Genomic DNA, 15,086 nt, shown 5'->3' with positions numbered 1-15,086 from the left:
CTTTAAGGCCCCTTTTAACCTGAACCATTCCATGAATCTATGATCTGCCCCAGAAGATCTGAATGTCCTTAGCTTTCCTACTTGCACCGAAGGGACCCTTTGTGCTTTCTGAAATTAAGCTGTACATCTGACCTTATATACTTGCCAAAAGGTTTCGCCCTTCTTGTAGTTGGTCATTTTTATTTTGGCATTTTCACCAGTCCAAATAATTAGTTAATTAGATATTCTATCTCCAAAGATAAAGATTTCACCTTGAAAAACAAAATGATACAATTACTGCATGGAGATTAGAGCCCTCCGCAGTGATGTCATTCACTTTGGCTTTGCACTGACATGATCATGCTTGATCTCAACTGACAGCTCAGGGCAAACTTCCACTGAGGTCAGGAGCTGTAAAGACTTCACTGTGTACTATGTGCAAGCATCCAGCACATCAGAAACTGGTTCATGTACCCAGACTCAGCTTAAGTTTCCTCCTGTAAATTTTGACTGAAGCAATGTTTCACTGAACACTTCCATCATCCAGAGAGCAGATGGCAATACCATGGACTCCTCACCCAATATGGGAGATGGGTAGAGCAGAGGCAGCAAATGTTGCTCACCAACAAGTGAGGGGCTCATGCAAGAACATCCTTTCTCTTTCCTGTACCATTTCAAAGAAGTCACTTATGAATTTTTTTTTCCTAAGGCCTTACACAGGTTAAAACTGATACTGACTACAGTGTATGTCTAGTGCTAACTCCTTCCCCCTTTCCTGTTTTGAAAGCCTGGCTTTTACTTTCAAACAAAGTTCTTTTTCCTTTGCAATGCCCCTGGAGAAACCTGCATGCTCATGGAGTATTTAAGGGTTGATAACAGCAGTTTTTCAGATTTTTAAGGGTCAACATCATTTGAACTAGCTTAATCTCATGAGTCCGTGAAGCCAGGTTAGAAATGCTGCCTAAACAAGTACTCCATCCACCTTGTCTTAGTCTTGGCAGAAATCCAGAGACAAGGAAGAAAGCAGATGGAGAGAGAAAGACACAGTTAATTAAAGGCTAGGTTCTGACCATCTCTATTGCCTTCAGGTCATTACAGCCATATCTAGGGAACACACTCAATTTCAATTGAAAGTTCCTTCTTCCTTTGCTGTCAGCATCTAAGTTTAGTTGGCCTTAGGCCCCTCAGAGCCTCATGAGCTTTCCCTTCACTTCATCAATGAGCAGTTTTCTAGGCATGGGTTAAAGAGCAGGCTGCTGCTTGCATAAAGGGAGTTACTCCAGAAACATCAATGTGCCAAGCCGTCTGGAGGAACTGCCACAGGCTCAGGAATTGAGTCTCCTGACAGTCCTTCCCACTTCATCACACAGTCCCCACCATCCTAGTTTCTTCTAACAGGGGCTGGAGCCCTCCTCCTTGGAGCCCCTCAGTAAGGTGCACATCTACACCGAACCAGGCAGCAGCATCTCAATGGGACGAAAAAAACTGCATCTGAAATGAAGCTCAGGAAAAGTTAAAACTCAAATGCTTCATGTGTCCTGCTTCACAGAAAAAGACACAGGTGAACCAGCAATACTGGGAGCACCAGCATGCACAGGGAGCAGCATGGCTGATGATAGCCTTCATTTACAATCTGTAGGGCAGAAAGATTCCCAGGAGGAAGCACAGGATTGGGCTACCATGATGGAATTGGCTGCATAGCAGAAGCAGTGAAAGCAAGAGCAGGGGTTGGATGGGACACCAGAAACACCAGTGGTCTGTGTGAAGGAGTTGGAAATGTAGGAAAAGGAGACCTGTGGTAATCCCTGACAGAGGACAAAAGCAGTCTATTTAATCTCCCATATTCATATGGTTTAATTTATGTATTCAGTGCCTCATCAGGGTGCACTGGAACACTCCCCACACATTCTTGATGTAAATACACAACTGTAACAGGGAGATGTCACCAAAACCATGAAAAGCTGGTGCTCCTAACACTGCTTGTGGTTTTAGACTGCCTGCTAAACTGTGTGTGATTCTACTCATCTTCTGCAGAGGGAATTAGGTTATTTCCCCTCAGAGTAAACACAGCACTTGCCAGCTATTATATGTGAATTCCAGGGTTCTCTACATTAAATGGATTTTGTATAAATCTATCTGCAGGAAGCAGAGCTAAGATTTGTTGCTAGATCAACCTGTCAATATTGAAATGTCTAAAGAGACACTAAATGTACTGTAATTGTTCCTAAAAGTCCTCAAGCACAATAAAAGCCTTTCAGGGAGTGATTCAGCTGCTCACAAACAGTTATGCAGTGCCACCCTATCCAACCAAGTAGGGTTTGTAAAACAATCAGGTGGGACTAATAGAGAGGACACATAGAGGGTTCCCTGCTTTTCCACAGCAGCAGCTGGAGATCGTGTCAAGAGCACTAGATGGCTTCATACAGCAGATAACTGAACTGTCAATGTCTGTAGTAACTGGACAGACAGGATTTTTGCATCTATTGGCTTTAATCACCCAGCCCAAACCATGGTAGCTGTTTCAGAGTTGATCTAAATCTCCACCAACATTCAGTTTGATTGCAGAGAGAGCTTCTAAGGGCAGTGCCTAGCAGACTGCAGCCTTTTGTGGCTCACAAAGCTCTGACAGCAATTCCAGCATCTTCACGTAGTACCTCATGGGATAGACACTGTACCTTGTAAAGCTAAAAATCTTGCATCTCCTGGACTGCTGTTTTCTTTAGAGGTTTTTCCAGTACTAAACTTCATTCACTTAGAAAATGCAAAGTGCAAGTCCAGCATCAACCACTCCACGATAGCTTTTGGCCCTTTAACTGCCCTCTCCTCTGAATACCATTTAAAAGCAGTGTCTGTAACATCAATATTTAACCACGAGGCTTGTTCTTTCTCCCAAGGAAGGGGATTGCTGTACACATGCACTAAATCACAGTGCCTAGACAGCTGATGATAATGAAAGCATCTTTCAAGATGAGGCACTTGATTGCTACTCTAAAGCTTACCAGTGAAAGAAATGTGTAATCTCTTTTTTTCATTGTATTTGAAATGAAGTCGCTTAAATATTAGTCATCTGGATTTATATAGCTCATTTTTAGAACTGTGTTAGCACCTGGCAATCTGGCCTGAGAAAGCATCAGGCTATCCCAGTCACAGGCCCATTTGATTTCTTGTTCTTCTTTCTGCAATGTGTGACAGACTTATTTTTTTCAAACATGACTTCCTTCCCACTTGACAGGGGACAAATCCATGCACTCAGAGCAGCTGCCTGATGGAGAGGAAGCAGCCTGGCAGTGGTGCTCCCTCCCCTGTGCAGCTGGGCAGCAGGGCTGATCCCTGTGCCAACACTCTGCCACATCTCATCTCCCTCAGGGCAACAGGGTACCCCAGGTACAAGAAAACAGAGTGACAAAGTACTTTATTTGCTGATACAAAGATTAAGGTAATTTTCAATATTACTGTCCATGACATTTTCCTGAACATTGAAAGAGATCTTTCCTGTTATGAAAATGATCCCTCGCTACTTTCCCAGCTGTCTTTGTACTTCCTTTTCCAAGTGTTGGTTTTTCTCTGTCTTTGCCTTAATTTTCTGCAGTGTAGCAAAAGTACAAAGCATGCTCCTGGCAGAAAAGACACTGAAAAATTCTGCCTGTCCTCTGCCTGACTAAAAGCTGTGCAGAAGCCTTCTTCATGTCTTCTGCACATCTGGAGATGGCGCTCATAAAGACAAACAGCCAGATGATGATACCTAATGATTTCTTTTTCCTTGGGGGAAGAGCCGAGGATACTAGATACACTTCGCAACACTGCTCCCAGGAGAGTTTATATAAGCAGGGAGAAGAATTAATAGGCAGCCTTACAGGGAGAGATGGATTTGTGAAAATGCATAAGCGTTAAGGAGATTTACTGGAATATCAAACATCCGGGACCCAGTCTGTGTCCCTGAACCCAGTGGGTGCATACAGACCCAGGAAGGTGCAGGGACCACAGGGAGAGCTATCACTCTCCAGAAATTATCTGTGTGTCAGGGATCACAGGAATACTGATGTGGAAAACAGCTGCAGAGCTAGCCAGCAGGAACTGAAGGCACCAGGTGTGCTAGGCATGGGGGTGCATGGATGGAAATCAGGAAGAGCTCGGATGGACTGGGTAAGGCTTGGGAGCACTGATTTGTATGAAGAGGAATAGATGAGTCTTAGCCTGTATGTGCATTAGTAGGAAAAGTGCTTACTTGCCATCGACTCCTGACATGCCTCCTATTTTTGTAACAGTTGTAAGCAATTTAAAACCAGTGAGCCTGACTCACTGCTAAGGTAAACTGTAGTGCTCCAGTGTCTTGACAACAGTCAAACCTACTGAATGGTCTAGACAGAGTGTTTTGATTTTTGTCTGCTTATAAATTAATTTGCCTTAGAGCACCCAGACCTTCAAGCTGCACACCTGGCAAAAAAGGAGGTCATGCAATTCAAGGGGCAGCACATCACTGTGTCTCCATAGGAAAGCATTTCCCAGGGCTAGGGTATTAGGGAGCCATTTAAAACCGAGGAATCATATATAACACAATAAAAGGAGGGAATTTCTCTGGCTTTCCTCCAAAAGCCAAGCATTATTCATTGATCAGAAAACAGATCTCCATCTCTACTGAGAACATTTCTTTCTCCATTTGCTAAGTGGAAAATGACGAATGAGCTAGCTCTGCCCTTTCCCACATCCCTTCTCCTGTCTGCCCAGGTGTCCCAGCCACTTTGCCCTCCTTCAGCACACCACAACTGTACCAGCAGCTACTTACTTGGCACCGCTAGCAACCTTGGGGGTGGCGGAGGTGGTGGAGGCGGTGGTAACAGAGGAGGTGGTCTGCACTGGCAAACTTCCTGGCAGCTCTCTGTAACCTTCTCTGCTACAGGCTTGGAGCATGACTTCTGGGGCTCACCCTGAGTGATCTGTGAAGAAACAAGTCATTGCGTGAGCAGCAGAACAGTGAAAACTGATGAATATGTTTCTCAGACTTTGAGTACCTGACTGGCACCTCAGACCTATGGTGAGAACTGTTCCTAAGATATCTCTTCCCCACATGGTTCCCATTTTTTGGTTTTTTTTTATTTAACACAATATCTTCATGACCTCTTTCCCTCTGTCAAATTTGGTTGAAATTGGCCAGCTGGTTTCTGAGTTATTATGGGATAAGGAGAAGGCAGGCAGTGGCAGACAATATGATTGCATAAGCCTTCTTTCCTCAGGAAAGCCATCTAGCAGCATGCATTATTCACAGGGTCATTGCTGCAAGCCAAAAAGAGCTAATAAAAATTACAAGACAGTTAGGGTCAGGATTACGTTCATTTTCCTTATGGCAGAACTGAAAGCCAGAGGACATCTCTCCTCTGCTTTGCCAGCCTCACTTGGAAGTTCAGAGAACATTTCACAGGGTGTTTCACTTCCTGCCAAGAGGAGAGGAAACCTGCATTTTAATCATCTGTGCTCCACAGCAACCACATGGTTAAAATGGAAAAGCCACATTGTAGCCTCTGTAACATGCACTGTTGGCTAATAATAAAAGTGAACATGAGGCATTGCAGAACCCAAGTATAAGCATCACTTGGCTATGGACAATGATTTATCCAGTACTGGTACACAATATATTCAATAGCTTGATCTAGTCATGACAAAGACCATTTATTAACAGCATATTTTTCTTATTGTCAGTAGTATTTACATAACTAGGGATTTAGGGAATATTCAGTAAAATTCGGTAAACTATAATACTATAAAATGGAGTCAGTCCCCAACGAAAAGGAAATTTGCTGAGCATCACAGAAGCTTCTGAGAGGTGTTAACTTCAGAGGTCTCTAAGCCAGCTCTTTCTGAATGACTATACTGGATACAATTTTGAAGAGACAAGGCAAAGCCCAAAAGATTAATAAGCGTGTTATCTAACAAGCTCTTTGAATGTAAGTATTAGGAGACCTCCTGGGACAGACTTGTGTCCTGCTGAAGCTAAGGACAGTTATGCTCACATATTGTCTTGTACAGTTTGGTCTCGGGCGGGTTATTGTCCTAATAGTTTTGGCCTAACATCATCTTTTTAATTAGCTTTTTTCCACAACATGCTGGTCATTACAAAGAGGGTGTCTCATGCCATGCTTTCTGATCTGTTTCAGGCAGGCTTCTTCTGCCTCTCTGCCTATCCCCAGGGTCACCCAGGGTTGCCTTCTCCCCGCTGCTCTCTCCTGCCCAAGCTTTGTTTCCTTCCCCCTGCCAGCTCTGGGCACACAGTCTGTCTCCTCTCCCCTTTCAACCCTGGCCCCCAGCACAGCCAGCAAGCCTCCCCCTCTACCCACAGCTGGGCACCAAGGGGGCTGCAATGTATTTTGGCTGCAGGAAAGCTGTACACAGTCATTTCATGTATTTCTGGCCAAAAAGAGAGATGTGGCTAATTAAAACAACCTCACTGCACAAAGGATGTGTTCACATGCGTAGGAGGTTTCTAAATGCAGAAAGACGCATTACTCTGGCCTCAGGGAAATGGAGGTAGGGCTTTGTTGATTAAATATTATAGGGAGGAAGGAAAGAATAGAAAAGGCTACGTGTAGCTGAGTTGGAAGGACAGCTCAGCACAGCATAAGGCAGGGCTCAGTTCTTTAAACAGCTTGTTTAAATCTATTACCAAACATAGGGAAAAACAAATTCAGCACAAGTGCTTTCCAACTTTCCCCTTCACCATCAGGTAACAGTAAGAGGATGGTTAAAGACCATCTCAGACAGCTTCCAGGAACTTACACAAACTCTCTGAATGCTCTAATGAATCAAAGTGACTTGGCTGCGTAATCCCTCATGACTAGTAATAAATCTGTCTGCTATGAAGGTTTATTTGTTTTTAAAGTAAGTGATTCCAGGCAGCAGAATATCCTCCATGCTGCTTCAGCTCTTCCAACACTGCTCACGTGAGGGGTTGGAGTGCCAGGCATGTCCCAAGAAGAGCCCTGTGGGAAGAGTGTCCTTCCCACGCAGTGTCCAGGGCACACCTGGGGTACCTCCTTGTTCAACAGGTGTGACAAGATTTACTGTGCTGACAGAAGGAGGTAGGGCAACACCTCTCCACTGGTCTCGGCAACTGATCGGGAAGCAACTATTAACTCCTAGCTACAATTACTGCCCCCTGCCCAGGCCCTTGGTTATTGAACCCTAGGAGCTCCCTACAGTCTTGCCGGGGGCAGTGCGATGGGGGAGGATGGACACAGGGAAGAATAACATCGAGCAGACTTGGAGCCAGCTTTGTTTGCAAACCAGAAGCAGCTTTGCATATGTAAGTCTGAAGACAGTGTTGGTATGGCAAAGCTACATTGACTTACTGTTCTAACTTAATATCAACCAGAACCAAGGGCTTGCTCTGTCTTTATTTAGAGCTATTGACTGCTTTTAAATCCCTGGAGATTCTCCTACCTCAGGCTGGTAATAGAGTGTCCTCAGAAAATAGTGGATAATTTTCTCAATTACTTTGCAGACAAGAATAACCCTTTACATGACCAGTCACTTGCTGCTCCTGCTCTATATACTTTAAAAATATTACTTTAGGAAAAAAAAAAGAAAAAAAAAAGAAAAAAAAAAGAAAAAAAAAAAAAGTTGCTTTGTTTCTCAATACTTTAGCCTGAACCTCTATAAAAATTTCCCATGATCATTTCTAAAAAGTCAGGAAAGAACTGACATTTAAAATCATGGGCTTTATCACCTATTTGTTTCCCTTCTCCTGTAACTAGGTAAAATGTGTGGTTGTTAGAAGACAGAAGTAGGAACACAGATATTACCTTGACAGGGGTTTGTCTTAAAAGGCTTAGTTTTAAAAACAAACATATTGTGAGTTGGTTGAAATCTGCCAGGAAAAGGAAAGACCTAAATAGAGGTTGAGGGCCTTGAGGAGGAGAGAAATAGTCAAGGACTGCAGCAAGAAGATAGAATAGTAACAGTAATATAAAGCAGAAGATAACAGTAGCAAGATAGAATCAGGGAAAAAAAGAAAGGCATTTGGCTCCTTTTCAAGAAAAAAAAAATCCCCCTGTAGATGTCTATTAGTCTTCTTATGAAAGAAATGAAGGCTATTACTTGTGTCTTCTAAAGGTAAGCTGAAAAAATCACCAGAAAATATGCATTAGGGAACAATCTTGCTGTGGCAGAAAATGATGAAAGAATACTCCATTCTGCAATTCAAGGTAAGTTGCCTTTACAGCATGTGGCAGGAGAAGAAAAGCATTTTGAAAGAGACACACCTTTCTGTGGCCAGGTCATCTAAATTAATTTGACCTCAAACTTTACTGCTTATTTTTTCTGCCTGAGTCTTCCATGGCTCCCGAACAGCTTTGGAAGACTTCCCAGTAGAGGTGTAACTAGAAACCCAGCAGGTAGCCAGGCAGTTTGTGGCACAGAGGTTGCCTTGGCAAGGGATCACCTTTGGAGATGGATACACAGGGCTGTTCCCTAGCTCTTCCAGCCATTCCTCCAGGTGCTGAAGGTGCCATGAACACGTTTTCTTGGCTTATCTGAAACTCGGTTGTTTGTTTGGCACGAGGCTTTCTTAACACACTGAGCATTTGGCCAGTCTAGACACATGCTGCCTGGACTTCTAGCTGATGCATTTTTTTCCCTGCTCTGAAAATACATAGAGTTGATTTTATGGATTTGTGCATTTGATGCGAACATGTTTTGCAGAAAGGACAAACGTTTTAAAATATTTGTGGAAATGAAAATCTGATCCACAAATCCAAAAAAAATCTGATCCAGGGAAAAACAAACAGAAAGTGGTAACTGGTGGTTTCCTTTTGCAGTCTCTGTTGAAGTTTGTGCCTGTGGCATGTTTCTCTTTAATCCAAGATTTCTTTTAGAAACAGTGATCCTAGTCCTGCTTTGCATACAGTGGAAGAATAAATCTGCATGTGGTCAGAACTGTTTAGTATTTCAGTAGAGTCTCATGGGGTTGCAGCAGTCCACAGTCACGTTCTATGGAGTGGGATAGGAAAAGAGGATTAACACAGTCCCTGGAGGGTGGCCTTCTTGTGACTTTATTAATCAGGTAAAAGGAGGAAAGCTTTAAACGAAAAGTGCAGTTGACTGAACAGGCACATAGACCTCTAGAAGCCTGCTGATGTGGCAAGAGCTTTGTCTCTTGGAAGCAGCCTACAGAGATGAGATGAGATCTCAACACCGTTGCAAAAATCCCAGGACAGCTCTGTGCAATTCACATCAGAGTTAATCCAGATCCATGTTTACAAAACCAGAAAAAACATGACCCTGCTATTTATCGTGACCCTTTCTGCTCTTTTTCTAATCATGTCAAAAGCCTCAGACAGATTCATCCCTTCCTTCTTGTCACAGAACTGGCTTCCACACTAATAAGAAAAGACTGTCGGTTTTTTTTTAATAAGATAAATGCTTCTTTGATTAACATCTGACTGATTCTCTTAAGTGTCTCAAGGCAGGCCTAAGGAAGGAATGCAGAGGTGGAAGGGAAAGCTTTGCCACACTAAGTCATTGTGGGGACAAATAAGTGAAGAGGGGCTGGGAGACGTGAGAAAACATGACTGCTGCTATAGATGGAGCAGGGGCAGGGGAGCGACACGATGCAACATTACAGAATTAGTCAAGGAGAGAACAGCTTGTGAGACTGAAGATAAGAGCAAGGATTATAACTCAACATGGGGAAGGGAATCATGGGAGGGGTTCAAGGATGAAGGAGTTTCAGTCATAGGATGAAGGCTGGCATGCCAGTGAGCACTCCATACCTGCCCTTCCCATTGGAGCCTGCTGACGGGAGCCCTAGATAGAGCCTAGTTTCGGGAAAACTGGAAAAAAGCTTGAGTATGAGCAGGTTTATTGCTTGCTCTTCCACAGCAATAGCACAAGTACAGCTGATGAATGGGACATTCATCCAAATTACAAATTATTGCAAGGAAAGGCTGGTGGGCTCCTTGGCTTTTGTATTTCTCAGAGCCTGTTTCAATTTTTATAATGTAAGATTGTCTTAGATCATGTGAGTAGTTTGCCAGAAAGATGTTTATCCAAGTTGGTTTTTTTTTTTTTTGTCTACTCAATTGACTGACAGCAGAGAGGTTGCAGGAGGCATCTCTTTTCACCCAACTGCACTTCCCCGAAAAATGCAGTTATAGTTTAAGTTAAGATTAGCTACCTGAATACTTGAGGAGGACAACAGGAAAGTAGCGCTGGCAGAAATTTTTATGACAGGGACATTGGTTTAAAGGAGGTTGTTTTTGTTGTATTTCTGTTCATTTTAATCCATAAGGAGCACAAATCCTCTTTGTCATTCATGGCAAGAGACAAGATGCTAAAACAAACAACATCTCTCTTTAATCTCTTGGGAGTCACTAAGTTTAGATCAGGGAGTAAAAGATGTGGAGTCTCCACTTTGTTTTTCCAAGAAAGAAACTGTAATTGGTCTGTTCTTGAACGGCACTTGGCTGGCTCATCAATCACTTCTCTGAAGACATATATTATAAATAAAGTTTAAAATATCGAAGTGACGCATTTGAGTTGAGCTTTGCTGCTGTTCTGATTCTCCAAACTGGATGGGCGCTCTCCCTCACTGTGTACCAATTTCTCCCAGTCTCTCTTGCCGGCCACCCACATTATAATCAAGGTCACACAACACCACAGCGTCGGAGTTGGCAAAAGCTGATTCAGCCCTTTAAACAGAAAATCCTCGTTTCGCAATCAACACCGAAAACCCACGGCAAGGCATGACCGCCGGGGCTCCGCTCCGCCACTGCCCCTTTCCGTGCATCTCGCCACCTACAGCAAAATGCGCTTCCCAACCCTCCGACCGCGGCGCGCCGAAGAAAGTCAACTCCGCGCTCCTGGGAGCGACCAGACTCGGACTGAGTTCAGCGCTCCGGGGCTGGCACCGGCCCGTCCCGCACACCCGCCGTCCCGCAGCACCCAGCCAGGGGGGCCCTGGCCGGGAACAGCAACAGCCCTCCCGGCTCGGGGGCCGCCTCCGCGACCACCGCCCCGCCACGGCCTCCTTCCCGCAGCGCCGGAGGGGCTCTGCCCGCGGCCCCGCTTTCCCCCCGCCCCGGCCCCGCCGCCCCCCGCAGCTGCGAGCGGCTCGGGCGGCCCTACCTGGAGGGAACCCCAGAGCGGGTGGAGGGCACAGTGCAGCAGCAGGGAGGGCCAGCAGTAGCGGAGCAGCCCCAGCAGCTGCCGGAGCAGCATCCCTCCTGGGCGGGCGGGCGGGGACGCGGGCTCCGGGCGACCTGGGGAGGGAGCAGAGCGAGCCGGCAGCACAGGCGTTGGCTCGCACCCATCCCCGGAGCGCGACTGTCCCAACTTTAATTCTGGAGGGGAGGGAGGGAAGGCGGGAGGGAAGGAGGGGGGGAGGGAGGCAGGGAGATGGGCGGGTGGGGAGGGGAAAGAGTGGTCGGGAAAACCCAGAGCCCTGCAAGTCCCGGCTCCCTCAGCAGGGAGACGCGCCTCCACCCCCGCCCTGCCCGCCTCCCTCCCGGCCCGCCCCGCCGGCTTCCCCTCCCCGGGATGCTCCTGTTCTCGCCGCCGGCTGCCTCTCCGTGCCGAGGGCTTCCCGGCCGGCGCTCACCGCTGAGCTCGGGGCTCCCTCACACACGGCAGGGGAGCGGGCGGCGGGAAAAGTTTGGAGCCGGGCGCGGGGGAAAAGAGGCAGGGCCGGGGCCGGAGGGGAGAGGCGGGGAGAGCGGCGCGGCCGCGCAGCCCGGGCATTGCATCTCCCCCCTGCCCGCCGCCGCTGCTGCAGTGATTTTTCAAGCCCATCGAGGCAGTCCCTTCCGCGCACGGCCCCCCTGGTCTCTCCCTCCCCGCCCGGGCTCCTTCTGGCGGCAGCTGCCCTCCGCTCAGCCCCGGCGGGGCGGCGCGGGGACCTGCGGGAGCCGGGAAGCGCCGCACCCCCGCGCCCTCCCGCAATCCAGAGCGGCACCGACCCCACGGGGAAGCGCGGGATGAACCGGCGTCCCCGTCCTGGAGGAGCCTCATCCCGGCCTGGGGCTAGGTGGTTGTGGGGTTGGTGGCTGTTGGTATTGACCCCTTCCGTCACGAGTGATGCAGGGGCTTGTCCTGTGGGCCTGGGTCGGCCCGGTGCCTGTGGGATGTAATAGGGAAGACGCTTCATGGCATTTGTGTTTCTGTGTTCTTGCAAGACACGCGGAAATGTGTAACGGTGCTTGTGGGGAAGTGGATAGACCATTCCTCAGTATCATGGCACCACAGTCCGGTGGGTCTAGAAAATCAAGGATGAAGATGGTTTTGCTTCCAGTGAAGCACCAAAAGCAAAACAGCTGCTCTGTGAATGGTGGCCATTGCCAAAAGTTGGGCTTTGTGGGTATCAAGATGACCATAAAACGTCTGTTGTTGGGTCCATGGCACAGGGATCCTGTCTTCAGTGTTTCAAATGCAGTAAGCACGTGGGTTTGAGCAAAATACTAGTTCCAAGGTTTACATTTCATATCCAGAGATGAATGAGTTTGAGGATATTGACTTTAGTTTCTCTTTGTATTTCTTGCCCGCACTGAGCCAAGTTTAATCATCACTTTCATAAAAATCTGCTCAGAGAAGCAGGAATGGAAATGCATTAACCTCTCAGCTGATACACAGCTAAAATTCTCTTTTCATACCACTGTAACATTCATTTCATGTCCATTCGTTTCAGCCCTGACAGGTTTTAAATGTCAGGACTACCAGGCCCAGCAGCATGTTACAAATGAGAACAGCATACTGGAATTTAATGGTGTTACACCTGAGTTGAGGTAGAGTCATTGAACCTAGGCATCTGTTTGTAAATCCCCATCTTGTGGTTTTATAAGGGCAGAATACAGAGAGGCAGAGACATTATGATATTGGGTATAGGCAGTAATTGCACAGCAACTTTATTTTCTGTAATGATGCTGAAAAAGATGGCGTCCTTTTCTGTAAGCCTACTGTGTAATACGCAGGGCTTAATATATCGTGCTCATTCAATTATAGTTTTAGTGAGCTGGAGTCACAAGAGACAGCAAAGCTTTTCAGGCTTTCTGGTGATTTCCTGAAGGTATTTCAGCACTTGGTCACAGTACAGAACATAATAAATTGCACCATCTGTATACATAGTTCTTGGTTCCTGACAGAATGAGAGATAAGGCTTTAGGCATTGTATGCCAAAAAAATACAACACAGATTTATTTTCTTTCAGTATCTACAATGCCTTAATGTCTGTGGAAGAACTGTGGATTTTCCTGCCATTAGTGATTGCCCAAGTAGCTGTCTCAAAGCACAGTTCCTGTGGTTCAAAGACAACCCAGGGAACTGAGGAGACAGAGCCAAACTCAATCCACAGCCGCACGGAAGCAAGCGCAATCAGGGATATTGTTCTGACACAAACAAGAGCAGAGTTTGGCCCAGGTAATCAGCATCTTTTCTGTCTCACACTGGTAATTGACAGTTCCCTTGGGAAAATGATTAGGCTGCGGATATATTAAATCCAGCCTTTGGACCCAGTCATGTGGTCCACACAGAGGCATATTTCCCATTAGCCTGAATGGCTGAAGAGAGGGCTAAATGTGTGCCTTGTCTGGTCCACATGACTCCAGTACCTTTCATTAATTACTTCAGCTTCTCCTCTGTAGTTTCTATGGAGAGAAAATAGAGTCCAGGAATTTTTTCCACTTATAAGGAAGATAAATGATATAATTCTTGCAAGACTGTAGGCCCTGAATCAATGACAAGCTTGAAATATGTTTTGCTTAATAACGCATTAAGTATTTTTTAGCACCAGGACTGGTATGTGGAAGAATACCATGATTTGTCTGCAACAGTCACATTACTGAAGCGTGGAGAAGGATAATGGCTAGGGCTACCATCCCAGAACCAGAAACAGGATTTGTTAGGGTAAGTGCAGTCCCACTTTCATCTTTGGGATGCTGACTGAGGAAGAATATTTGTCTTGTTTGCTTCATGGTTTCAGTTTTTAAACAATTGCTGATTATCAGAGAAATTGTGATTAACACTCCAATGCAGCAACTACTCCGGAAACATTAGTAATTATTGCAACACTGATTAGCTGTACAAACAAATATTGTATTCCTTTAATCTAAGTAGCCCTAATGGTTACTTTAAGAGGACTTTAAGAGGCTATTTATTTTGTCGGTATTGATGGAGTTTACAACATGAATTCAAGTGTTCAGAGAGTACAGGAGAAGGTTCTCTTTGACCTGGACTTGTCAAAACTTTATTAAAATCAATAGAATTCCTCAGTCTGACTTTAGGCAAGTTTTGTCCCTATGTCTTCAGAGACATCAGAGGGATTTTAGCTGGAGCCAGCAGCAGAGGAAGCAAAGGTAACCTCTTCTCAGGCTCTGTGGTCAGTCAGGCCTAGAAAGAATCCACTTAAGCTTTTTTTGCTAATGACATTTCTGGATGCAAGTCAATGAACTCAAGAAGAGTGTCCAACCTGGTGAAATGCTAGACAAAACAGAAAACATTTCACCACTGACTTTTCAAAGCTTCTTCAGCCTGGCATGGTTTGTCCCAGATTAATTTTTGGGTTTGAATCTAGAAAACCATCAACAAATAGGTAAATGTAAAGCATCACTTTGGCTTGCACTGAAAGTATTTTTGTTGCTATTTTTAAAAGGTACTTTTATTGCTCCATATATCTAAAGCAGTGCTTTCAACATGTGGAAAGCAAATAAATTCCCAGTTTATTGGGATGTTTTTAGAAGATCAGAAATCAATAAAGGTCACAGCACCAGAAACAGTGGAGGAAATCACATTTCTTCAAATACCATAATTTCTTCCCAGGGAAGGGAGAGAATTCTTGATGATCCAAATTATTTGATAAAACTGAGGACCACACAAATAACAGATTTGATTTTTGGAAAATTTGATTACTCAATTGTTCAATATTTCCAACTTGTGGGAAAAGATTCCCAGCTTTGAGCATACCTAGAATACATTTGTATAACAACTGATTCTTTGATTTTCATGATATTAAAGTTTTGGAAATGAGTTTTGAGTTTCATAAGTATCTGAATTTCCATAAGTGCTTTTAAAGTTTTCTCTCAGATAAATACGGGCTATTGCATTGCATCTGGAAAACAATGGCAGGGTGT

At 45.3% G+C, this 15,086-nt stretch overlaps 1 protein-coding gene across 2 annotated transcripts in view; it reads right to left on the bottom strand.

Annotated features, from left to right (window-relative positions):
• The window catches only part of PRIMA1 (proline rich membrane anchor 1), a 53,461-nt gene extending 42,034 nt beyond the window's left edge, over positions 1-11,427 (bottom strand). The window contains exons 1-2 of one of the 2 annotated variants that reach the window (XM_085061500.1): positions 11,095-11,427; positions 4,763-4,913 (exon numbers count right to left, since the gene is read on the bottom strand). In XM_085061500.1, the coding sequence (XP_084917626.1) occupies positions 4,763-4,913; positions 11,095-11,187 (244 nt within the window). In that variant the 5' untranslated portion in view covers positions 11,188-11,427. The remainder of the gene's footprint in view (positions 1-4,762; positions 4,914-11,094) is intronic. The other variant, XM_085061499.1, reaches the window with a different exon arrangement.
• Between the last annotated feature and the right edge of the window lie 3,659 nt (positions 11,428-15,086).

The sequence above is a fragment of the Lichenostomus cassidix genome, chromosome 5 (assembly GCF_008360975.1).
Source record: "Lichenostomus cassidix isolate B80296 chromosome 5, HeHo_3.0, whole genome shotgun sequence".
NCBI classification, from domain to species: domain Eukaryota; kingdom Metazoa; phylum Chordata; class Aves; order Passeriformes; family Meliphagidae; genus Lichenostomus; species Lichenostomus cassidix.
Note: the sequence above shows the minus strand (reverse complement) of the source record. Positions and strands in the feature narration are given on the sequence as shown.